Source organism: Marmota marmota, unplaced genomic scaffold, assembly GCF_001458135.2.
Source record: "Marmota marmota marmota unplaced genomic scaffold, marMar, whole genome shotgun sequence".
Classification (NCBI taxonomy): Eukaryota; Metazoa; Chordata; class Mammalia; order Rodentia; family Sciuridae; genus Marmota; species Marmota marmota.
Genome location: NW_026000016.1, coordinates 27,136,490 through 27,163,673, shown reverse-complemented (window position 1 = coordinate 27,163,673; position 27,184 = coordinate 27,136,490). Strand labels below are relative to the sequence as shown.

General features: G+C 40.6%; 1 protein-coding gene across 1 annotated transcript; it reads left to right on the top strand.

Annotated features, from left to right (window-relative positions):
• Positions 1-33: 33 nt before the first annotated feature.
• Mtarc1 (mitochondrial amidoxime reducing component 1) lies at positions 34-26,079 on the top strand. Its single transcript, XM_015483621.2, is given in 7 exon segments — positions 34-1,685; positions 6,982-7,155; positions 12,825-12,987; positions 13,880-14,020; positions 17,188-17,249; positions 17,350-17,421; positions 24,088-26,079. Coding segments are annotated over 7 exon segments (1,011 nt in total). The 5' UTR covers positions 34-1,413; the 3' UTR covers positions 24,215-26,079.
• Positions 26,080-27,184: the final 1,105 nt, after the last annotated feature.

Sequence of the window (27,184 nt, the reverse complement as noted above, 5' to 3'; positions counted from 1 at the left end):
AGCCTGACAAAGACTCCTTGACCAAACTTCACTGTAGGTCCTTTTTTTGACTAGGTCTCAAACCTTGGTTCCACTCCCCAATCCCCCACCCCTCCCAGGCCTGTGGAATCCAGGTTCTTAGCAGGAATCTTGTTAAGTCAGTTTAGATAGAATTCCCCCACCCTTGATAGCTCATCACTCTGGATATTGTCTCAAGTTCCTCCTCTCTCACCTTGCCCTGACATGAAACTGCACCTTGAACTCGTTTAATAAGAGTCTCATTCCCCTTGATGTCTCCTGGTAGTGATTTTCTATCTGACCCCTATGCCTCTTGCCTATAAATCCCCAGGTATCTTTGCTGTAATGAAGAGTTGAGCACAATCTCTATCTCCTATTGTAATACCCCTGTAAGAATACTTATTTTTCACCCATGCTGGGGATGGAACTTATGACATCATTCATGCATGCTACACAAGTGCTCTACCACTGAGCTATACACCCAATAATTTGAATAGTCTTTAAAATTTTAATAAGTGTGGGAATAATTTTTTTCTGTAACACAACTCAGCCTCCTAAATCACTCTGATAGTGGTGGCTTTGTTGGTTATCTCATTAAGTCCCAAGTTTTCAACTCTGTGAATATTTGAACAAAATTGACACAGGTACACCAAAATAGGTCGGAAATAACAATCAAGAGCTTGTATATCACATATCCTTGCATACCTTTTATATAATTATTGTAATCCCTCTAGAAGGATTGTAATCATTCACCTATTTTTTTTTTCAAAAAGACTAGACCTATAAAAACATAATAATTATTTCAAAATTGCCATAAGTGGTTTCTTGTTGCTCAATTTAAGTTTGTGTAGATATTTCACATAAGGAAGGATTTCTTCTTCATTTTCTTTCACCAAAATGGTTAAAATAATGACCTTGTTTGTAAGTGGCAAGTGACTGAGGTCACAGTCCTCAGGGTGGAAAAAGCCTGTCCTAGTACCAACCTTCTCAGCCAGAGCCCCAGGCTTGCAGGGTCCCAGCGAAGGCCCTTCCAGTTCTGAGGCTTCGCTGCCTGATTTCTAATTTCAAAATTACGCAGTTTTTTTGGTTCAAGCAAACTACGCCACAAATACGTTAATTAACTAGACACTGGCAGGAACATGGAGAGGGGCGTATTGCTTTGAAGCCATAGGCCGCGGGAAATGGGGAAGGCAGGGCAAAAACTGGAAGCTGAGCTACCACCTCCCACACCAGCTCCCAGAAGAAGGATGCGGAGCTCTGATTGGTCCGTTAGGGGCTCAGGAGCTGCACGCCCTTTGGGCTCCGGGCCTGGGACCGCTCGTTCCCAGGGGCCTGGGGTTTCCGCCGCGCTCCGGCCCCACCGCTGCCTAGTGTCCATCCACGCAGGCTTTCCCGCCGCCCCGGGCATCTCGGGCCATGGGTACCGCCGGTTCCTCGGCGCTGGCCCGCCTCGGCCTCCCGGCGCAGCCTCGACCTTGGCTCAGCGTCGCTGCCCTAGGTCTGGCCACGATGGTGGCCTTGGGGGCTGTCGCCTGGCGCCGAGTGCGGCCCAGGAAGCGCCGGCCGCTGCAGCAGGTGGGCACCGTGGCGCAGCTGTGGATCTACCCGATCAAGTCCTGCAAAGGGATGTCGGTGAGCGACGCGGAATGCACAGCCATGGGGCTTGGATGAGGTCACCTGCGGGACAGGTAAGCAGAGCCCTGGCGCGACTGACGCTGGTTGGGACACTGAGCGCAGCTGGGAAGGTCCGCAGAGGCCGCTGATAGGTCCTTCTTCCCTTACAAAGAAACTGGGAGAGGAGTGAGACAAGGAAAAAGAGGGAGAATGAATGAATGAATGAATGAATGAATGAATGAATGAATGAATAGTTTCACTCACAACAGCAGACCCTGAGGGTTTGGGACCTTGAGCCTCTGCGTTTTCCGGATTTCCTGCTTTTTGTGCTCCTTTATGAGCGAATTTTTTAAATCTCCATCTAGCATCTTCAAAAGATTGGTTCAGGTAGCTTAAATTTTAGTAATTACCTTCAAATTTGGGGTGGGGGACTTGTAGCTGTAAAGTCCAATCCTCCAAGATCCCAGCAAGGCCAAGCACATAATTATGGCAGCAATTGAATACCTTCTGGCAGCATAAAAATTGCTGCTGCATTTTATTTTTCCTGATTTTCTCAAACTTTTTTTTTTTGTTTTGTTTTTTTGTTTTTGTAGATAAAGAAACTAAGATTCGTAGTTACACAGCAGCCAAAGCAGGACTCCTTCCTGTTTTCATTAGCACATTGGGGCTTTGTTAACAGTGGCATTATTAATGCCCTCTCTGCATGATGACAGCTGGAGTTCAAAGAAGGTTTCAAAACTTCTGAGCCAACAGCTTTGTCCTCTTTTGGGTCTGGCCTCAAGCCCACTCTGGGCCTTATTGGAAGGCTGCACTTCAAACTTCTTCCCAGATCAGCCTCAAAACTTCAGCAAGTAACACAGGACTGACATGGGCTGTAACCTATGCACCTTTGCTTCAGGAAGAAGGCCCAGAATCCTAAATGTTCCATGGTTTGTACAGTGGATTCTGAAAAATGGTAGAATTTATTTATTTATATTTTTGAAATAGATTTTTTTAAAAAATTTAATTTGTTGTAATTAGTTATACATGACAGTAGAATGTATTTATGCACTTTGACCTATCATACATAAATGGGGTATAGTTTCTCATTTTTCTGATTGTACATGCTGTAGAATCACATAGGTCATGCAGTCATATATGTACATAAGGTAATAATGTCTGTTTCATTCTACTATCCTTCCCTATCAACATATCCTCTCCCCTCCCTTCATTTTCCTCTACCTAATCTAAAATAACCCTATTCTTCCCTAACACCCCCCCACCTCATTGTGAATTAGCATCTACATATCAGAGAAAACATTTGGCCTTTGTGTTTTGGAGATTGGCTTATTTTGCTTAGCATGATATTTTCCAATTCTGTCCATTTATCAGCAAACGCCATAATTTCATTCTTCTTTAAAGCTGATTGATATTACATCAAATATACGTACCACATTTTTTTAATCCACTCATCCGTTGAAGGACACCTAGGTTGTTTCCATAGTTTAGCTATTGTGAATTGAACTGCTATAAACACTTAAATGTCCGTGTTACTGTAGTATGTTGATTTTAAGTCCATTGTGTATAAACTGAAGAGTGGGCTAGCTGGGTCAAATGGTAGTTCCATTCCGAGTTTTCTGAGGAATCTCTATAATGCTTTTCATAGTGGTTGCACCAATTTGCACTCCAACCAGCAATGTATGCGTGTACCTTTTCCCCCCACATCCTTGCCAACATTTATTGTTGCCTATATAAAACGGCATGGTATTGGCACTGAAACAGACACAGAGACCAATGATACAGAATAGAAGACATAGAGACAAACCCACACAAATACATTCACTGGAGAAAAGACAGCCTATTGAACAAATGGTGCTGGAAAAAATGGAAAGACACATGTAACAAAATGAAATTAAACCTCTATCCTTCACCCTGCACTAAACTCAACTCAAAGTGGATCAAAACTTAGGCACTAGAACAGAGACCCTGCACTTACTAGAAGAAAAAGTAGGCCCAAATCTTCACCACATCGGCCTAGGATCTGACTTCCTTAACAAGACCCCTAAAGTGCAAGAAGTAAAATCAAGAATCAATAAAAGGAGTGAATTTAAACTAAAAACCTTCTTCTCAGCAAAAGAAACAATGAATATCATGAAGAGAGAGCCTACAGAATGGGAAAAAATCTTTACCACATGCACCTCAGATAAAGCACTAATCTCTAGGATATATAAAGAGCTCAAAAAAGTTAACATCAAAAAACCAAATAACCCAATCAATAAATGGGCTAGGGAACTGAACAGACACTTCACAGAAGAAGAAATACATGTATTTAAAAAATACAATCAATTAATTAAAAAAAAAAACCAAATATATGAAAAAAATGTTTAACATCTCTAGCAATTAGTAGTTTTGCAAATCAAAACTACTCTAAGATTTCATCTTACTCCAGTCAGAATGGCAATCATCAAGAATACAGGCAATAATTAATTTGTTTTCGTAGACCCCAGAGTCAAAGGGCATTGTAATTTTACTACCGTATCAATTCAGAAAACATTTAAGCTCATATTATAATAGAAGACAATAAAAGCTGGCATTTAATATATTTATAATGACACTATGGTAAATTCTTTTTGTTTGCTATCATATACTCCTAGAAAGTGCCATCAAGAAAAACCAGCAAAAGCTTACAGTCCTAGGTGACAATTAACTCAGTGGGGGTTGTGACAAATGTAAGGGAACACACAGGAAGGAGCTGTTGGAGGTGCACCCCAGGGACTTCACAGAGTAAGGAATGTCTTAAGCTGAAAATTGGAAAATGATTAGGAACTTTCCATGCAAGTAAGTTAGGAGAGGAATACTTTACAGGGAGGAAATTAAAAAAAAAAAAAATCTTGGCTTGAGAGGACATGCTGGGGTAAGACTGGCATACTCTGAGGTATTTGCCCAAAGGAACTGAAAATAGAGACTAGAACATGACAAATATTCTCTAGAACATTGAATGTCGGATGTCCATGGTAGCATTATTCACAATAGCTAAAAAGTAGAATTAACCCAAGTGTCTGTTGGTGGATGGATGGAAAAATGAAATGTGGCTTATACATCCAGTAGAATATCAATAAGCCATGACAAGGAGTGTTCTGTTACACACCATAACATGGATAGATATTGAAAATATAATGCTAATTCAGATAAGCATGACATGAAAGCACAAATGTTGCATGATTCCAGTTATATGAAATATCTAGAAGAGTCATAGAAGCAGAAAGGGGATTAGGGGTTACTGGAAAATGAGGGAGGGCAAGCATGGAGAGCTATTGCATTAGTGGGTACAGAATTTCTGTTTGGGATGATGGAAAAGTTTTGGAAAGAGCTGTAATGGTCACACAACATTGTGAATGTACTTAATGCCACTAAATTATGCACTTCAAAATGATTAGGATGGTCAAAATGGTTAGAATCACATTAAATTTTTTTTCCCATTGATGGAGACTGGAGTTATTAATACCTTATGACATTGGAATACTGCTATGATGGACATCCATGAGCAAGTGTCTGTGTGACGCCTTGTTTTCAATTCTTTTGGGTCTGCACATAGGAATATGATGGGTATTTATGCCATATGTGTTTCACTGCCATTAAAAGCATATTTTAAAAATGCCAGTGTCTGTAAATGCATGGGGAGGTAAGAACAGCAGGAAAGCAGTTGGATTATAAGGACTTGCATGCTTTACTTGACAGTTAGAATTTTATCCTGAAAGTAGGGATTTTCGATGAGAGGATACAAAGATCAGACTTGTACTTTAGAATGATTAAACTGTTGTTACTATCAGGAAGGATTCCTAGAGAGAATACTCGTGTGTTATCCCAAGGATTTGAGACAGGGCAGGGTTCAGACTATGTAGGATGAAGGGCTGATGAATTTGCAGGGAAATGGATGGCACTAGAGCAGATTATGCTTAGTGAAGCTAGCCAATCCCTAAAAAACAAATACCAAATGTCTTCTTTGATATAATGAGAGCAACTAAGAACAGAGCAGGGAGGAAGAGCAGGAAGAAAAGATTAACATTAAACAGATACATGAGGTGGGATGGAAAGGGAGAGAAAAGGGAAATTGCATGGTAATGGAGGGAGACCCTCATTGTTATACAAAATTACATATAAGAGGTTGTGAGGGGAATGGGAAAATAAACAAGGAGAGATATGAATTACAGTGGATGGGGTAGAGAGAGAAGATGGGAGGGGAGGGAGGGGGGATGGTAGAGGATAGGAAAGGTAGCAGAATACAACAGTTACTAATAGGGCATTATGTAAAAATGTGGATGTGTGACCGATGTGATTCTGCAATCTGTATTTGGGGTAAAATTGGGAGTTCATAACCAACTTGAATCTAATGTATGAAATATGATATGTCAAGAGCTTTATAATGTTTTGAACAACCAATAAAAACAAATTAAAAAAAAAAAAAGCAGTTAGGGAAAGGGCTTATGCTGACCATATTTCCTGGTGTAGTCAAATAGTTCAACCATGATAGCCTGCTGGAGGTGATACAAGAAATATTTTCAATGATCTAAAATATTTGCTATTTTTCCTCATGTCTGAAGACCCCCAAAGCACAAGCTCACTTCTGTAATTGTAATCACTTGATCAGTGCATGCTGAAATGACCAAAATACCAATAGGTTTTGCTTCTTTAGTAGTGAACCTACACAAAAGTGTTGTTCTTTTTTTGGAAGTAGTACTCTGTATTTCTCCATTTATCTTTTTCCAGGAAGTATTTAAAAACCAGGAGTACTGAGCCAGGAAAAATATTGTCCAGATTGACAATAAACCTTTTAGCAAATTGCAGAATTCACAGCACTGAATATTGAAATTAAGTTTAAAAAAAAGATTGGGGGTGGAATTGGCAAGGCAAATTGCAAGTGCTCAGCTGAACTCTATGCGCTGTGAACAATATTAGGAACAGTCTTTCTGTTGCTGAGAGCCCATTTCCTACTAGGTGCTAGCACAGTACTTTCTTGTTTCCTTCCAATCTTCTAGAGAAATAGATTCCCATCATCTCCTTGGGGCATGTTTAATGAAAGTGATCAGCAACTGAGATGACAATTGAGATGAAAATACAATTAGCATCTTTGATTTTTGTGCCATCAAGGAGCTCAAAATGTTCTGCACACTATACTGGGTGCTTGAGTAATTATTCATCCCTTCAAAATTAGCTGATAGGCTCAGTCTTGCTTGCTGCTGAGTTGGTTACACACAGATAGACACATGCAAATTCACACATCCCAGGTTTACAGGGAGGAAATCAACAATGACTGTGTATAATTGCAGCTCTTGTAGAGACTGGCTTCCTGTCATGGTGATCCACACATATCCTGTGTTTTGAAAATGTCAGGTTTTGGCTTGTGATCAATGAAGATGGGAACATGGTTACTGCTCGACAGGAACCTCGCTTGGTCCTGATTTCCCTGACCTGTGACAGTGAGACTCTGACTCTGAGTGCAGCCTGCATGAAGGATCTACTGCTGCCCATCAAAATACCCACCACAAATGCTGTGCGCAAGTGCAGGTAAGGGCAGGGCAGGTCTTAGCCTTTGCCTTAATAAATAAATATACATGCTATTTTGGGAAAAAGTAAACAAGAGAGGGAATCCTCTCGTTTAATTTTTAAACATTTTTAAAATAATTTTAATGTTTAAAATAACATTTTTTATAATTTTTAATTATTAAAAATGTTATTAATAATTAACCATTGATTGCTGATGTACTTTATGCAGGGCTAAGTCCTCAGCACCATGTAAATCTAACAGATTAGAAGCATGGAGACAGCTTCAGAAGCTTGTGTTGGGTTGAGAGATGCGAAAGTTCCCTGTAGGAAACAGTGGGAACAAACATATGTTAATGTGTCTCCAAGAGAAGAATAAAAGATGGACAGGAATGGGGTGGTGGCAGGTGGAGAGAGGGTCCTGGAAAAAGTGAGGTTGAGATATAGCTATGTATTGTCTTAAGACTCTCCTTACATGGTTTGGAAAATCTGGATATATGGTAAAACTGAGTTCAGAAAGAAGTTGCAAATGACCACAATAATACACTATCATAGTAGTACTATGATGTTTAGTTCTAATGAAAGGGAGTTCTAAAATAGAAAGGAACAGCTGCAACCAGAAGAGTGATCTGGCATTAACTTCCCAGTAGTCTGTGTGGACATTCAGTCCAGGAGCATGCTCTGTATAGATGTTCTGTTCTCAACATCAAAGAGCTGGAGGGAAGCAATCATCCTGTGAAAATTGGATTTGTCTCTAAGAGATCATATCCAGAGTTTTTTAATCCCATTATGGGAAAATTAATGTTTACTTCAATTATACTCCTGTTATAGTTTCTGCATTTCAAATTCAAATGTAATGCAAATGTTAAATGTAGACCTTAGTCTATCAGAAGATGTAATACTACACCAAAAAACATAGCTGAAAAATGTCTTAAGGACTCTGCAAAGTTCATAAAATGCAATACTGATATAGCTCCTATAATATCTTAGTCTTAAACATAGCAATATGTTTTTACTGTATGGCTTTTCTGATTATAAAATACATATCTGTTGTTGACAAATTGGAAAATGCCAAAAAAAAGAGGAAGAGAACAAAAACTATGTGAGATAACCATAATTAATATTTTAGCATATTTTCTTTATGGTCCCCTTGGCAACTACTTTTAAAATCATATTTACATAATATTATAAAGCCAGTCTTGAATTCTGCTTATATACTTAAGTTGACATAGTGAATATTTTTTCATGTCATTAAAAAATCTTCAAAAAAATGCCATTTTTCATGTTGGCATACTATTTTATTCTGTGGGTGTTCACTAATGCATTTTAACATGTCCCCATGTTTAAACATTTGAATGATTTACCACTTTTTTTTCAGGTATAAAGAAGAATGTGAGGAATACCTTGACATTAGACTTGGTTCATATCTTTTATTATTTACTTAGGGAAAAACTACTAGCAGTAGTTTTGTTTGGAAAAAGAGTATGGATCCTACAGATTTTTGATACATGTTGCTAAGTTGGTTTGCAGAAAGGCTTTACTAACTTGTTTAATCATTAATTTATGAACATATCTAATTGCATTCTGTTTTCTTTTTTTGGTATTGGGGATTGAACCCAGGGGCGCTCAACCACTGAGCCACATCCCCAACCCTTTTTATTGTATTTTATTTAGAAACAGTGTCTTGCTAAGTTATGGAGGGCGTCACTAAGTTGCTGAGGCTGTCTTTGAAGTTGGGGTCTTCCTATGTTTTATATGACCAGTGTAACTTCACATCATGTACAACCACAAGAATGAGAAATTTTACTCCACGTATGTATGATATGTCATGTATAACTAAAAAGAACAAATAACTTTTTTAAAAAAAGTCACAATGTTTCTAAACATATTTATTAGAGTGCAATTAGAGGCTGGGCACAGTGATGCACACCTATAATCTCGGTGGCTCGAGATTTTAGGAACATTGGGAACTTTTCTCTCTCTCTCTCTTTTTTTAACTGATTGGATTCTCTGAGAGAACATGTGAATGGGAACGCTGGATCTAATAGCACAATTGTGGCTGCTTACAACTGAGGAGAAATGTGATAAGCAGGAAGAAGACAACAAATTTTCCCCAAGTTTTGAGTGATTATGAACCAGAACTCGGGACCTATACATAGAAGTTGCAATGTAAATAAGTGTGGAGTCATGAGGTGAGGTGTTTACAAAATGACCCAAAATAGATGCAAATGCTCTAACTCAGTAAAAATATAACAATTGCCTGAGGAGTCTAAGCAGCTGTTTTAATCAGCTTTTGCATCTGCTGTGACCAAAATACCCCACAAGAACAACTTAGAAGAGGAAAAGTTCACTTGGGGCTCATGGTTTCAGCCCATAGATGGTTGACTCCCTTGCTCAGGACCCAAGGTCAAGCAGCACATCACAGGGAAGGGTCCAGTGGAGGAAAGCTGCTTATCTCTTGTTGGTGGGGTCAGGAAGCAGAATGGGAGTGGGGAAGGGGCCACAGGGAAGATGAGCCCATCCAGAGCATGTCCCCAGTGACCACCTCCACTAGCTATGCCACATGTGTCTACAGTTACCGCTTAGTCATTCAAACTAGAATGGACCTATTAGGTTACAACCCTCACAATCCCATCACTTTACCTCTGAACTTTCCTGTATAAACACAGGATGCCTCACAACCAAACCATAACTGCATCTTCTGTTCCCTGCTCCTCTACCCACCCATAAATCCCATAAATGCAACAGAGGAGAGCCCTAGGCTTGGCTTCTGAATGGCAGGACCAAGAGGAAGCCTCAGTGGCGGTGGTGGGGAGGTCTGGTAAGGTTTGACTTTGGGGAAGGAGGCTGACATTTTTTTTGCACAGACACCAACGAAGAGGCATCCAACAAGAAAGTGACCTTCAAGGCTGTCTGTATATACAGATTTGGGTAGAACTGCTGTTATTCAAGATGCTTCCAAAATTCACATATTAGACATTAAACCACATACATATGCACACACTCAGTAGTGAAAATCTTCACCCTCTTACTGTGGATTCAATTTATGGAAAAATCAGAAAAGTCATTCAAAGATGAGTCCTATGAATAAGAAGGTTATCAAACCAGGTAGGATTATTGCTCAGTTTAAACAATGAAGTAGACTTAAAAGAAGTAGTAAGTAGATATGATTAATTTTAGGTTGGAATGATTATGCTCCTTCTGAAGGTGATTACTTTAAAAAGGTAATGACAGTTTGGATATATGAGTTTTGGTATGTTTCTTTTATTCATTATATTTATTCTTTATCTCGATCCAGAAAAGAGTCAGGCAGACACTCTTGGTCTTTGCTGATAAAACAGTCTTATTCTTCATAGGGCCTGAGTGTGTACTCAGCCCTCTGACTCTCAGGAGGTCAGCTAAGGACAGGTGTAATAGAAGTATGTGAAAAGGCATCAAGTTACATGGAATGGCAGTACCTATCTCTATATGAATATCACACTTCTGTTAAAAAGTTTTAAAAAATTCATGCAAACTCTAAATGCAACTAATCTCACTGTTCGTTGTAGTGATCCAAGGCACTGTAAGTAATCATTCCCCACTTTATATACAGAGCAATTATATAAAATTATATAAAAACATAGGATACTGTACTCAATTTGTTTTACAATATAGAAATTCATTTGTATGTTATTATTAGAGAATAGATGCTTTGTTTGATTAAATATTTACTTCATGAAATAAATTCATAAGATAACTTAAAAAAACTGAGAGGTAGTGCTAGAATAAATGTTACCATCTACTGAACATGTTCCAAACCTAAGAATTGTTTTGGGACTTCTTTTAAATTGTCCTTAATCTTCACAACTAAGTTTTTTTTTTTAATCCCCATTTTATAGGTGAAGAAATTGAGTCTCAGGATAAGTAAATGTCACCAAGGTCCTGGAGCAAGTCATTTGTGGAAAGAGGATACCTAATTAGATCTACCTGACTATGCTTTCCCAAACTTGAAGCATTTGCAGAATATGATCATGATTTAGGCCAGACAACAAAATATCTATATATTTATTTCCTTAATAGTTCTCTTTACATTGATTCATCTTTTTTTAAAAGAATTATTCATCTGGGCAGGAGGATTGCAATTTCAAGGTCAAGACTTAGCAAGACCCTATCTCAAAATAAAAAAATAAAAATAAAAGAGACTGGAGATGTGATTCAGTGGTAGAGTACCCTTGGATTCAATCTCCAGTTCCCCAGAAACAAAAGAAAACCTAAAAAACCTTAGACACATTTATTTCAAAAGGAAGCAAATAGCTACCTATATAATTTTTCGGATATAGAAGCATTTTTTTTTTTGGTATGAGGGATTGAACTCAGGGGTGCTTACCCACTGAGCTATATCCCCAGCTCTTTTTATATTTTATTTAAGGACAGGGTCTTGCTAAGTTGCTTAGGGTCTCACTAAGTTGCTGAGGCTGTATTTGAACTTGAAATCCTGCTGCCTTGGCCTCCCAAGCCACTGGGATTACAGGCATGTGCCACTGCACCTGGCTGGAAGCAAAGATTGAGTTACTACAGCTAATATGGAACAAGCAAATATTACTAAATTCTAACTAGAAACCATTGCTAATAGAAGTCTCTGGACCTGCAGTTTGTTCTTTCTTCATTAAATGAGATGATTATCAAGTGTTACTAAAAGTTATAGACATCACTAAGCTGAAGAGAATTGCTTTCTTTCTGTGCAGTTCACCATTAATTTAAGGATCTTTCCATGTGGCACCTACGGTTATCTTGAACTCCTACAATGGTTATTAGTGGTGCCTCACTTTGGGAAACCTGGCCTATACTATAGCATTTATTTCCTCTGGCACCTGAGAAATTCATACCTCCTCACAGTCCTGCACATAGCTATGTATAAGGAAGGAATTACTTCAAACCTTCAAAGTTATTGCTGGCAACAAATCCAAGTTGATTTTTAATGTTATCAATAATTTTTTAATTGTATAGACCATTTTCATATATGTTACTACATTTAGTTTTAGTATCATGTACTGGCCAAGTATTGCTATTACTCATGAATGTTAATAAATATTTTTGGTTGCTCTTCAGCTGGGTGAACCAGATTTTACAGCAATTATAAATTTACTTTAGACTGATACCCTAGTTTTCTTCTGGGGACTCAGTATACTTTTTTTTTTTTTTTGGTAGTACTGGGGATTAAACCCAGGGATGCTCTACCACTGAGTCACATGCCCAGACCTGTTTATTTATTTATTTATTTATTGAGACAGGGTCTTGCTAAATTGCATAAGCTAGCTAAAATTTGCAATCCCCTTGCCTCAGCTTCCTGAGTCACTGGGAATACAGTGTATACGCTACGTCCAGCTGGGTACATTTTAAATACTACTGCATTTCATCTTCCTTGCATTGCATCCAGGTAGGGAAATACAAGTATGCATCAGTCAGTTAAAACTGACTGAAAAGCAAATTTTTCCAATCAGGAAAAGCAAGGTTTACAATGTGCTTTCTTTTTCATTTAGGCTTACACAATGGCGAGGCACGGCTGGGCTAAAAGGAGGTTCTCTGACAATGAAAGAACCATAGCAATACAGCAGCTGGGATATTGCAGCTCTTCTGATATATCTTGGACATAGTGTGTCAGGGTGCTCAAATCTTCAAATCTATGCCCGCCCTTTGCCCTGTCCCCTGTGCAGAGTGCATGGCCTGGAGATCCAGGGTAGGGACTGTGGGGATGCTGCAGCTCAATGGATAACCAGCTTCCTGAAGACACAGTCCTACCGCCTGGTGCACTTCGAGCCCCGAATGCAGCCAAGAAATTCTCACCAAATCGAGGACCCATTCCGACCCACAGACCAGGTGAAAGGCGAAGCTTGCTCTGTGGGTAGAGAGCAGCTGCTCAGCCCTTGAGACACCAGTGGCATCTTTGATGGACTAAGCACTGTCATTTTACCAGGCAGACTCTAGGCCGCTCAGATCCCAAGCAAAAGGCAGAAAGGTATCCCTTCCCGAGAGAACAGTATTCTGTTTCTTATTTTGGAAGACTCTTGCATTTTTGCCCATGAGCATCTACTTTCCTATTTGTGTAAGCATCTGATGCTAGTAGTGGTTCAAAACATTCTCCATCAGTATCTTTTTCATTCATTCTGTAACTTCTCAGAGTCCAAAATTTTAAAGTTTGTTTGCAACCATATGTTACAGTCATGCAAGTTGCTGTGGGTATGGGGATCTGCAGACTTCAAATGATCAGACAGATTCTCAAGGGAATAAGGCTGTAGGGATTCATTATGAAAGTAGGGTTGGTAGCATCACATACTATTCTCAACATTAAAAATATATATATATATATTTAACATTAATTTTCAGGTTGCATGAAACACAGGTATCTATGCAATCAGTGAACATTTTGTCAAATGTAACGAGGCCATCAAACCTATGGCCTACCTTAATAAACACTGGAAATATTGAAGGCTTAGAAGGTGAAGTGATGTCCCTAATGGCATATGCCTAGTGGCAGTTCTAGGATTCCATGCTTTCTTCAGGCCACCATGCAATTCTGCAAAGCCAGTTGAGGTTTTGCATTGCTGTGACTTTCTATGAAAAGAACTAGAAAAACACTTGGAAAGATTGTGCATTAGTGTGATAGTGTGTGTGTACATATGTAGAGAAAGGGGTTTCCAGGCACTAGACAGTAGTAACTTCTGAGATGCTTCTGTGACACACATTATAAGGATGCCTGTCTCCTTTTCAGGTTGCCTACTCAGATGCCAGCCCTTTCTTGGTCCTCTCTGAGGCATCCCTGGAGGATCTCAACTCCAGGCTGGAGAAGAAAGTTAAAGCATCTAACTTCAGGCCCAATATTGTAATTTCAGGATGTGGTGTCTATGCAGAGGTAGTGCTTTGCCTTGTCTCTTTCCTTGGATTTAACTCTTTTTTTTTCAAGATATGAGAGTCTTTGGCATTGTATTAGATTATTCCAAAAGGTGCATTATTTGTTGACTATACAATAATTCAGCATTTAGATTTATTGAGCACCTAATAAGAGCAGACTCTTATGGAAGCTATGAGTGTGGGTGAGACAGATGCACTGTCTGCAAGGAGGGAATTCAAGGTCTGAGGCCTTTGAGAATTATCACTCCCTTGGGGGTGATGGGTATTTATAATATGGATGCTAGATGGGGAGCTGGAGGGATTATTGCCCTAAAACCCTTCCAGTGCCACCTCTTGTTAGCCTGTAGGTGTCTTCATTAGATATGAAGAATACTATCACCCTGCAGGACCAACCCTCAGCTCCTCGGCAGTGTTGGGCTCTGTTGACTTAGCAGGTGCTTATGTGTTCCCAGATTCCCAGTACCCATTCACACTCTTCTTCTTGACCTTGCAGTTTCTGTCAAGGGTGCCACATTCTTTCTTTGACTCAGATTTGGAGCTTAAGCGTTGCCCTTGAAGGCTCCCTCTGCACTGTTGCTCCCCAGCCCCTGTTGCCACAGCCAGGCCTCCCATAGCACCAGTATGAGCTCTTCCCCTCTATAGTTTGTGACAAAACATCACAAAAGCCTTCATTGCTCAAGAGCCTTAAGTGGCTCCCCATTTCTCAAAAGGTCCAAACTTCCCATTGTTCTTTGATAATTTCACCACAATTTGCTTTCCTGACTTTATTTCCAATAAAAAGCTCCAAAATGCACACTGGATCTAGAACCTAGTATGTATTCTCCTGACTTCTGGTCACCTAGACTCTTGCCCCAGTCCCCTTTAAAACTCCTGACCTCCTAGCCCAGTGAAGCTACCTCCCCTGTGAAAATCTCACCAGTGGTCAGGCCCAGGCCATGCTCTGCTGTGTCTCCACCTCTCCCATACTGGGACTTTTCCTGTTTGAACTGATCACCTCCAGTAGTGTGACCTGTTTTACTTTCATGGGCTATAGTGTGAGTTCAACAGACTAGTTTTCTTCTTTTCCTCACATTGGGTAAGTAGATAATTTGCTTACAGTGGAATTTTTACCTTATTTTTCTGTGTCTCAATCCCTGGTGTTTTTTATTTCATGTAGAGGGTGCCCTGGAAATATTTCTCTAATTTATAATTATCTCTAAAAGCACTCCTCATTTCTCTCCTTTAAAAAAAAAAAAGCGTTTTTATGGCCACAGTGCCCCCTAGTGGATAAATAATCACAGGCTGAGGCTGCTGGTAGCCTCTGCCATTTTCTAGTCTGTTCAAAGCATACCCATTTTATGATTTAAAGCAAAGAAAAACAAAAGCCTACAATACACATATCATGAATAATAGACACTATCGGAAGTAAAATTCCAGGGAGTCTGTTTTATATCTTTGTTCCCAGCCCTCAGGAGGCCAACACTTCTCTCCAAAGGTAGAAGGTCAGGACTATAATCCCATGCCCTTGGGCTCCTCAGTGTCCTTCTTTCTGCTACTGCTCTCGCTGGCTGGAGTCCCCTCACCTTTCCTCCCTGGAGAACTCAGATCAAGCACCTTCCTAGCACGTACGAAGCCCTGGGTTCAATCCCCAGCATTGAAAAAACAAACAAAATAAAATAGTAACAAACAAACAAAAAACGCCTGGTCTAAATTTAATCATGAGGAAACATCAGACAATCTGTAAAATAAATGGCATATACATTTCAAATCCTGCCTTTAAGCCAGAAAATTTAGACCTTTCCTACTTTAGGCACAAAAGACTAGGGATGTACATATGACTGATCTAGGGAGATCCAGTTCTTCGGGGCAAAGGCTAACTCTCTTTTATGGGGGATTCTCTGAGTCCCTCTCCCAGGAGACACCAGTGCCCATCAGGATGCACTAGCCAGGCCTGTGGTGCCGTGCCTACCTGCTGTGCCCATGTCTGCAGAGTCACTGACCCTACCTGCCAGGAGGCCACATCTCTATTATAAGATGTTTGGCCAGAGCCTTGAGTGCTCTAGAGTTTGGAGGTACTTTCCAAAAGGCAAAGTGGACAAATAAAAAGAAGTGCTACTCAAAGCAGAAATATCCTGGCTCTGAGGAACTAGCGCTAACTTCTACTGAGTCAGCTGAGAAAAGTGAATTTCCAGTATGACAATGTCAAGAGACTGAATGGAGTAACTGTCTCTCTGAGGTGAATTGAGAGGAGAGGAGGATCCCTTGTAATCACATCCTTTCCCTGTGCATTCCCTATTTTCTCCAGAGCCACCATCAGCCTCCCCAGCCAACTCTAGGGGTAGATCTGATGGGTTGGGTTCAAAAAAATAAAATAAAACTCAGATCCCATTTCACCTAGTTCATAAAACTTTTCACTCGCCAGATCAGCCTGGAGCGTATTCCTCTAAACCCCCAGAACGATTGTTGCCTGCACAGTGAAATCAACACACAGCATACTGCCTTATCAGGCTTTTTCTTGAGTTTCTGGAAATTTTAAAAAGAGTGCTTATTGATCTTTAACTTTTCATCTGTGTATGCCCTGTCTCCTTGATAGATTTGAAGATCTCAGTCCATTGACTTGATTTGTCTTGAAAACTGGACTTCACATGCCCAACTCACAGGCCAGTGTCTGAGAAGCTGTCTCAGCTGGAAGGAGTAGCTGGAGCACTATGTAAATGTGCCAGTGGAGATCAATGAGAAATAAGGTCCTGCCTTTGATATCTTCCTATCTACTCAGGAGAAATACAGGGTACATATATGCTGTGACTTAAGGGGCTTAATTCACATAGCCTTAAGCATGCATGAAGGATTTGGTACAACTCAGAGTAATCGGTAGTTCCCTCTCAACAGATCTCCATTCCCCAACCCCCAAGAGTCAAGTGAGATTGATCAAAGAGATCTGAAGGAGGTGAGTTTCTATGTCAGTTTTACAAGTGAGTTGAGAGAAACATTTCTTCTCAGGTGAATGAACTGACATCAAAGGCAGAGGGAGAAGGAACATAAAACTGCGTGGGTAGCAGTTATCTTATCTCAGGACTGAGATAAGTCAGCCATTTTTTATGTAAGTGTTGTTATTTGGGGTCAACACCGGGAAGTCTCCACGCAGTCTGTCTGGGTGAGGATTTATAGAAATTGTGCTTTTTCTCCTAGGATTCTTGGAATGAACTTCTTATTGGGGATGTGGAACTGAAAAGGGTGATGGCTTGTTCCAGGTAAGGCTCTTTCCTGTCCTGTGGCGATAGGGAGGGATTGCTTTAGGAGAAGGTCTGTTTTGCTTTGTCCCTGTATGATTCTGTGTGTGTCTGTGTCCAGGTGCATGCTAACCACAGTGGACCCGGACACTGGCATCATGAGCAGGAAGGAGCCGCTGGAAACGCTCAAGAGGTAGAACTAGGCAGATGGGGTTTCATCCGTGGGTTTGGGTGCCTGGGGCGGAAGTGATATTTATTGCTAAATATTTACAAGAGGAATCAGTGAGAACACCACACCTTGAAGCTGCATGGTCCTGATGGCTTGGCACATGGGAAGCTGGTGCTTTGGTTACAGGATGTGTGCTGGTAGGAATCATCTTATTTTTTTTTGTTTAGAAATTCATGATTCAAATGAACATTTTGGCAATCCTTATTATGGACCAATTATTAGATAACATCAGTTTGTTAGGTGTCATAAAGGCATTGTGCTTATGAAAGAAATATTAATATATTTATTTGTTTATTTGTTTGTGGTGCTGGGGTTGGAACCCAGGGCCTTGTGCATGCTAGGCAAGTGCTCTACCACTGAGCAACACCTCCAACCCAAATGTTAATATAATTTAGAAAAGTCTGTGGAAGTGTATATGAAGTAGTATACGAAGTGAAGTAGAGTGATGTCTGGGATCTGCTCTACTTTATTTTAGCAAAAAAAAAAAAAAGATATATGAAGATATGAAAAAAAATATCAAAATGTTGGTAAATAAAATTCGGGTGAATTATGTGGGGGTTCATTGCATTATCCTTTCTACTTTAATGTTTATTTTAGTATTTCATAAGAAAAAAATTTTTACATGAAAGACACAATTACAGAGAATAGTTTTAAATTTTATACAAAGATCAAGATAACTTAATTTTGCAAAACTGATTATAAAATTGCATATGTAGCATTTACTTCTTTGTTTTGCTTATTTGATTTTCAAAAATATATCAATGTACGTGAGTAGATACAAGGTGGACAGGGTGTAAAACCAACATGGCAGTGGGGGTATTCTTTTAGTATTAGAATTATGCATATAGAGCCTGCAAAAGATCAGGGGGTGCATGGGCCTGAGTTTTCAGGAACATTCAAAAAGGAGCATATAGACACCCTAAGGTAAATACCAACATGTTGAGAGATGTTATATATTTTTCAACACTTAAGCAACATTAATTACTTTTACATAAAAAGTTAATATTATGGAACATTTAAGATTGATACATTTCACAATATGTACATTTTGCCAACAAAACAAAACAGCAAATAAATTTCTAAGTTGTGCAAGCTGAATTATTTAGAAGCTAAGTGTATTGATATTTTCAACATATTTGGAAATGCAAAAACAAAACAAAACCCAGTGGACTGATGGATAAACATGTGAGAGAGGAAATATAATAAAATGTTAAATGTAAAATCCACACAGCTAGTAAATAGTGTTCATTGTAAACATCAACTTGTTTGCCTGTTTGAGAATTCTTCTGATACAGTAGTCCACACTTATCTGCAGTTTTGTTTCTATGGTTTTAGTTACCTGTGGTCAACTGTGGCATGAAAATATTAAATGGAAAATTCTAGAAATAAGGAATTCATAAGTTTAAGTAACTCTTATTATGGTATATTGTTTTAATTGTTCTATTATTGTTGTTACTCTTTTATTGTGCCTAATTTGTAAATTAACTTTATCTTAGATATGTATGTATGAGAAAAAACAGTGCATGTGGGATTCAGTACTATGCACATTTACAGAAATCCACTGGGGGTCTTGGAATGTATCTCCAGAGGATAAGGGGAGTCAATTATAAAATATTTGTGGGAGGAGGAGCAGAATTTTGGAAAGCCATGATGATGGACTATAGCTATTCTTAGAAATGCGCTCACTCAGTGTCAGAACAGACCAGAATTGAGTCTTCCTATTCCCTGTGGCCACAAAGGAGCTCCAGAGAGAAAAAAGACAGGGTAGGGCAATGGAAATAGCCCTGGCAGGGGAGCGAGGAGAGCAGGCTATGGTTGTCATCAGCACGTCACCTTCAGCCAGGCCCTGGCCATTCTTTATAAAATAAGGGAGACGGGGTGGAACTGGATGAGTCTGTGTGTGAATAAGCCAAGTGACTTGGGGAATTGGTTGTCAGCCTGTTTTATACATCTTGTTCTCTCTCCCTCCCTAACATGTTGCTTGGCATCAGACATCCTTTCCCTTTGGATTTAGAGAGTTTATGTGTTTGCAGAAATGGCCTTCTCAAAGCACTCCATGTATTTGGGCTGCATCTCTGAATCTTTAGTGCCCCTCCCTCTATAGGGAGGCTATGTTTATAGAAGGAGAATAATTGACCCTAAACACAGAGTGAAAGCAGAAAGACGGGGGTCACGAGGAGCCCATACACCCCCTGATCTTTTGCAGGCTCTATATACAGCCCAGCAATCCGGCCCTAATTGCTTCTAATACCCCAGGAGACAGTGCAGCCAGCCTAGGTGTCTTCTCCTATCTCTTACTGAGATTTAAATTGCCATGGCTGTAGTAATTTATGTTCTTCTCAGGACAGGTGGTCATAAATTGGGAAGAAAAAGGCCCTGGCACATCGCATAAATCTTGGGAAGGGAAGCACACACAGTGGTGTCTGCAGCAGCCTCTCGGCCACACTGCTGTTGGCCTCGGTCTCTGCATGTTGCTGCTGCACAGGGATGTGTGCTGCGTGCTGCTAGATTACCAATGCTCAGCAGAGAGAGCTGTCTCCTGCCTAGCCTGACCTACTGATGTTCATCCCCACAGTCAGCCCAGCCGGACAAAGCAGGGCAAGAGAATGAAATATACTTTGCATTGCTGAATGAACATAGGTTAGAGGCACAGGGAAGCTTGTCTGCTCACAGGAAAATATGAGAATGGATTTTATGCTTTTCTTTCTTAAGGGAGAGTGATATACACACTGATCCCCAGGACTTAGGGAGTAGGTAGAGCCTGTCATTGTTGCTTCTACAACATCTTGCTCCTAGTGGAAAAAAATATAGCACATTTACTGCAAAAGTGTTCAAAAAAGTTTTGCTGCATGCATGAATCTGCTGACAGTAGTGACATGTGCCACTAGCCATTTGTGTTGGGCTGTGCTGTGCTGAGCTAAAGGCAGAAGGTGATACTTCCAGGTCCCCCTGTCATCTACTAATTTTTGATATTGACAAATTTATTAGGTTCTTGAGGGTTCAGTTGGTTTATTTGCAACAACTGGACTTATATTTATTCTGGTAACTGAAATAATGCAATGAATATAATTTTAAAATAGATAATAAAATACCATGCAAAATGACTATGCACACTAGGATCACTGATAGTCTTAATTTGTAAAATTGACACCTGCTGAGAGAAAAAAAAAAAAACAACAGAAGACATTTCTCTCCATCTTGGAGGCTGCTTTAAATAAAACTTAACCTAATCCTGTTCCACCGCCAGCCTCTGGGTGGCAGTGTTGATGCAGCACCTCTCCAAGGGCCTTTATAACACTGCTTCAGGGAACTGGCCATAGTTAGGTCATGACTCCTCAGAATTGGCCTGTGCCCAGAGTGACTTGTGGCCTCCTGATCTCCAGGAAAGGTACTAATCAATGACTAGAGACCTACCTGTTGTTGTAGTCTGGTCATTGACTAGTAATTAGGAAACCAGGCGTGTGAACAATGAGCAGCTCTCACTGGTGCACAGCACTTTACAGGTAACAAGGTGTTTACATTCACACTACTCCTGTGAATATGAAGACTTTTTTTTCAGTGCTGGAGCTGGAACCCAGCACCTCATACATGCTAGGCAAGAGCTCCATCACTAAGCTATATATCTAGCCTTGAAGACATCTGTTTAAATAACATGTCTTAGGCTTTCTGCTTATTAGTGTAATTTTATGTTTTACATTTATTGAAAGATAAAGCATATGTGTGTGTGTTTCTTTCTTTATTTTTAAATAAAAGTCATAGAAGATCCATGTATGAGACAGGACCTTTTTCAAGTCTGTTGAACAATGCTTCTACTGCAGTACCTCATCATCCACACAAGGGGTCGCTAGTGACCTCAGTTAGTCTCCCCACATCCAGGGGCAGCCTCAGCAGCAGCTGCTGATAATGGTACAGGAGGAGATGAGAGTCAGCAACGCAGCAGCCCAGCAGCCATGCCTGCCACTGAGGTGTGGGGAAGTCCTGACAGGCTGCACCAGCCAAGAACCAGCTTTCCATTCCTGTAGCTTTTCCTGTTTCTATTCCCACATAGAAGAATGGACTGCCACCTGTCAACTAGATGAACAGAGCTTCACTTTTACACCCCTGCTCTTCATCCCACGCTTCACAGTTTAAGGGGACTGGGCTGGGAGCATCAGTGGCTATTTTTGGATTTCCACTCCTCAGTTTCCTGGAGAGAGAGTGAGTGTGCGCCTGTGTGGTTGATGGGGAGGGGCAGGTGAAACGCACGAGTGGCTAAACCTTTGGTAGATGAGCAACTTTTTAGACCTCTTAGTTCTTCTCAGGCTTGTGGGGGTACTCAGGAGGAATATGGTGACCAGGGATTTTTATCTGGGTGGCAAGAGTCCTCACTGTGGTGTCAGTCAGACCTGAGCTGTGGCCCCAGCCTGACACTTAGATCTGGGGTCTTGGGCAAGTCAGTTACTTCTCTGAGACACATTTATAAAACAGGGACTCAAATTTCTACATAGGCAAAGAGAAAGCAAAGAGATAATATGTGTGGAGTGTTTCACACGTACTTGTAAAGAATGTGTGGCTCACAGAAGGCTGATAATCAGAGCCCAGGATCACAGACTACAGAGAGTGGAAATGAGAATTTCCAAGCCATAAAAGTGACTGCTCAGCCCTGATCCTAAAGATGCCACTCTCAGACAGGCACAGATCCCAAAATGTCCCTGGGGTTGTCTGCTGACCAAAGAGAGGCAGGCCAGGAGAGATGCCTAGAGTTTCCAGGTCTTAAACCATGGCAGGTTATGGGGTGAGGGAATACTCTTGGCAAGGCAAGACAGTCTTGGACCAGCAACTCTCTGTAATAATTCATTTATTTATTTATTCATTCATTCATTTGTACAGCCAACAATTTTCTGAGTGGTTACAATGTACCAGGCACTGGGCCAGGACTCCAAAACAGACATGGTGCCCACTGGCATGTTGTTTACAGCCTGGGGGAGGAGCTGAGGAGCTCCAGAGGAGCTTCTAGTTTTAACTCTGGGTTCTCACTAGCCATTTCTGCTTGGGGGTGGGGGTGGGGAAAAAGAAAGAAAGAAAAAAAAAATACCCCAAATTGTTGCAGTAGATTCTTTTTTAAAGCAAGGCAGAATAAAGTTTATGGTTGCAATAATAATGTTTTAAATATAAAAAAAATGATGTAAATAAGAAAGTGAAGGAAATCTTTCTCCTGGTAGAGGGATGTGGAAAAGCCTGGATGTATTTTTTCCACACATCTGTTCATGTGCATTCTGCCTGGGCTGCTTGAGTTTTTTGCCTGACAAAGATGTTTATAGTGTCTTTAATAGAGATGATCACCAATACACTTATCATTTCAACAAATAATTGTGGGTGACATACGAAGCCCAGCATTGGGTATGAGCAGGATCAGGGAGTGGGACATAATTCTTGCTCCCCAGAGACTCTGCAGAAGAGACAGACTGGTGCCCTGACATTTGAGCCTTGGACTCAAGAGGGCTCAAGGGGCGGAGAAATCAGGAGGGTGAAATTATTCTTGTCTTGGGGTTTTGTGGGATTCCTGACTATGAGATGTGGCATTTAAGTTGGGCCTGGAGGAAAAGGTACTATTCTAATGCGTGGAGAAGTGAAGGAGGGAAATCCCATAGGAATCACCAAGGGACACTGAGTTGTAAAACACAAAGCAAAGTCAAAGTGCACTGAGGAATCTGCTAGCAGATTGCTACTAAGTGCAGATAAGGAGCAATAGGCACTGGGTTTGAAAAAACTCCCTGGTGCCAGGTAGAGGGTCCTGCATTCCAGGCTAAAGAGTTGGAATGTTATTCTTTGGGCACAGGGAAGTCTTGAAAGTTTTGGAGGCTAGGAGTGATAAGACCAGAATAAAATTAAGACAGTTATATAGTGCAGTGCTAACTATAGATTAAAGCTGGGGGATGAAAAAGAGAGGTTGGTGAAGAAGTTATTGCCCCCTATGGCTTGGGAATCTAAAGCAGGAGGTTTGCAAGTTCAAAGCCAGCCTCAGCAACTTAGTGAGGCCCTAAGCAACTTAGTGAGACCCTAACTCAAAATAAAAATTAAAAAATGGCTGGGGATGTGGCTCAGTGATTAAGTCCTGCTTTGTTCAATCCATGGCATCAAAAAAAAAAAAGTTTGCTCTTCTAATGTAATCTGAGTTTGCTGGAAGCAAGATCAGATGTTGTGGATGTTGTGTAGGAAGAACCTCAGGATTCGACAACTAGTGTCATAGAAAGGAGGAGAAAGAATGGCTTCAGAGCTCCAAGTTCAAGGAACTGTCAGGATCATGGTTCAAGTTATAGACATAGAGTCGGGAGGAAACAAGCCTAGGGAAATGAAAGATGATACCGTATGTTTAGGCATATGGAGTATTTAATCTCTTAATGCTGAAAAAGGAAACATTAATGCAGAGGAGAGCTGTGGGGAGACTGCTCCTGCAATTGTGCACTGGGCTGGCTGCCCACTGCCCAACACCAGGAGGCGCTGTTCTGTTAGACCTGAGAATGGTGCTCTTTTCCCCATGCAACGTGGCAGGTCTGTGTGGGGTTGAATACTTCAGTCCAGAAGTACATGCTGCTTGGGGCACATGGTTCTGTTTGGCTGTGACTCATCATGATTCTTCTTTTATTGCAGTTACCGCCAGTGTGACCCTTCGGAACAAAAGCTGTATGGAAAATCACCCCTCTTTGGACAGTATTTTGCTCTGGACAATCCAGGGACAGTCAAAGTGGGAGATCCTGTGTACCTGCTGGGAGAGTAATGGGAATCACGTGTTTTGGAATATCTGATGTCTTTAAAAGAAATGGCCTGAAAAACGACAACTCTTGACTTATATCGTGCTTCAGAAATGACACCTCAGCAGCATTTTCTCTGATCTGTGATTTCTAAGTTTTTCTTTCTTTCTTTTTTATTCCTTTTTTTTTTCTTTTTTTTTTTTTTTTACTTCCTTAGGTCTTAATGCTTACAGGACCCAGTGCACAAAGCAAATAAATATGGTCTTGTTAATTTAGTAGGATTCAGTAAGTCACTTAAATGATGGGATTCCGAAAACTCCCTGTTTAACCTTGATTATTGAATAGTTCCTGCTTCTTCTTCTCTACTCACCTACCAAGAGTGCTAACCTCCATTATCTCACCTTCAGTCTTTAGGAAAAGAGAAGAGAAAGAGGAAGAGTGGGTGAGCCAGAAGAATGTTCTGGAATGTTTTGTTCACCCCACATACGGGGCATGCAGTAGAAATTGAATAGTTCCTCAAATAAGGCCTGAAATGTAACTTCACTTTTCTTCTTGAGCCCTTCTGGAGCCTTTTCTTCTCAGGCTAGGTTTTGAAGGATGTAAAGAGCCCTACTGCAGTAAGCACACAGGACACTGATTTTCCATAGATCTTCTTGGATATGGTACTACTGCTTCTAAGACAGTGTCTATGATGATTTGATGAATCCTTCAACACGCGCAGTGACTTTGGCTGCAGTATAGCAAAAATGTCAGGGTGGAAAACTAATTCACTAGAGCCACCAAACTGTGGTCTAAATCATGTGAAAAGCAAGATGAACAAAAAAATTGTTTTGCCATTAAACAACACATTAAATTCATCCCGTTAATGATTCAAAATCTTTCCCAACATAAACAAGTGAATAGTGTCACCAGAAAGAAGGACATCTGGCTTCATGCTATCTAAGATGTGGTTTGACCTTGACCAGGGAAGTAATGATGCCCTTCTTAATGTAATTGAAAAAATAAATGACCCTAAAACAAGATGGTATCACCTAGTGGTGTTCAGTGAGAGTCGGGCCATGTTGGAAAGATAGTGAATTTCATTTAGTTTTCTATCTAGAAATATTTCTTTGTAAAGGAAATAGGGTAGATTCCAAGTACCCTTTAGTTCTCGGCTGTAGGAATTTGACTTCCTGAAAGCACTCAGAAGCATGCTGGAGGGTTCTGGAGATCTCTTGGATCTCAAATCCTAACTGGATTCTCCTCCTCAAATCCAGGGTGAGAAAGTTCTGAAGTCAGTGAAGAGAAAGAAAAATGACTGTGTGTTTTGAAATAAATCACTGAAAACTTTCAAATGGAGAAAAAGAAAACATATTTATGTGTTCTGTTTAAAATCCAATTTTTCTACTGATGGAATTATATAATTCTAAGATCTGATGGAGAATATCTGTCATTGTCATTGAGTCCTTTGATTGTATTAGGGAGTTAACTAAATCGTGAGAAATGTTCCATAAACTGTAAATGAATGGAAGCTACTTTGACTGGATTCAGTCAGATCTTGCTAACTTCTGGTTCAAAGTCAGACTTTGAAAGCTGACTGACATGAACCAGCAAAGCCAATGATTCTAATACTTGGCCAGGGCTGGGTCTCCTACAGAATGGACTTGCTCAAAATCTGCATCCAAGGTGAACATCCATCTTGGAAGGGTTGTTGAGTAAACATGCTTTTTACCAAAAGCTATGCATTTTTTCACTTTGGTTTTATAAACAAGGTCAGTAATCACTGCAGTCTAGCTGAACTCTTAGGTGAAGTTCCGAGTGTGTATTTTCTGATGGGCAAATTGTTGCAATTTGTTTTCTGCACACTTTGGCTTGAAGTAGAGAATTAAAACAATTTTCCACATAACCTGTATCATCACCTTCCCCAATAAATCCTTTTTATGCTGAAACTACAGGTAGGCTGAGACAAAGAGAAGGGGACTTGACATCTCATGGCAGAATGTACACAGGATTTAGGAAGCTATATGGATACTGGCTCTCTGAGAGTAGCTGATAGTGAGGGACCTAAGAAACCTAAGCTTGGTTCGGTGATATTTCTAGGTATTTATAAGCTTGGTCAGATGAATGCCGTAGACCTGAATTTCTACCACCTTGGAAGGATTAATATCCACTTCTCCATGCCTAACTACTTTAGGCAGAGTCCTAACTACTTTAGGCAGGTCAGGGCCTTGGGCGAGTAGCTGACATTGCAGGGCAACCCTCAAAAGGAAGGTGGTACCCAGACTCTCTCTTCTCACTTAGTGAGAGTCTCCTTGGAGTCCCCAGAGAAGAGGAAAATGCCTGTTTGAAGAGAGAGGTTCCAGTGACCTCCAGGATCTCAGAGCAGTTGCCAAGCTTTCTGTCAGTGAGATTTAAAAGCCATTTACTTGTGTTTATTTTATATTTAATGAGTTGGTTAATGCCAAAGGCAAAACTGATGTTCCATTTATTTTGGATACTGAACATTTGCACACAATTCCACTTAAAATACAGGATCAGGAATGTAGGCCATCACAAACCCTGAGAAAGAGCTTACAATAGCAGGTGATGGACATTTGAGGTCAGGTCAAAATATCCACCCTCGATGGATGGACATTGCATCCTGTGAGGCAACTTTATGGGGCAATCACTGCAGAGAGTCACAAACCCCCCCAAGCTGGAGATCTTGAAAAGAACATGTGGGAAAGACGCTGGGTGGGCTGCCTTAGAGGCTCACTTTCATGCCATTCCTTAGAAAAAATTAGAAACTTGCAACCAGGAGATCAAAGTAGTGTGTGTGTGTGTGTGTGTGTGTGTGCGCTGAGGACTGAATTCAGAGCCTCACGCATGCTAGGCAGGTGCTCTACCACTGAGCTGCACCTCCAGCCCCCTAGTAGCAACTTAGGCACAGGATAGGGGGAAAAAAAACAACAAAGTGCGCCTGATGGAAATCAGACAGAGAAACACCCTTTCCCTCCTCTCCTACTGATAACGGGGCA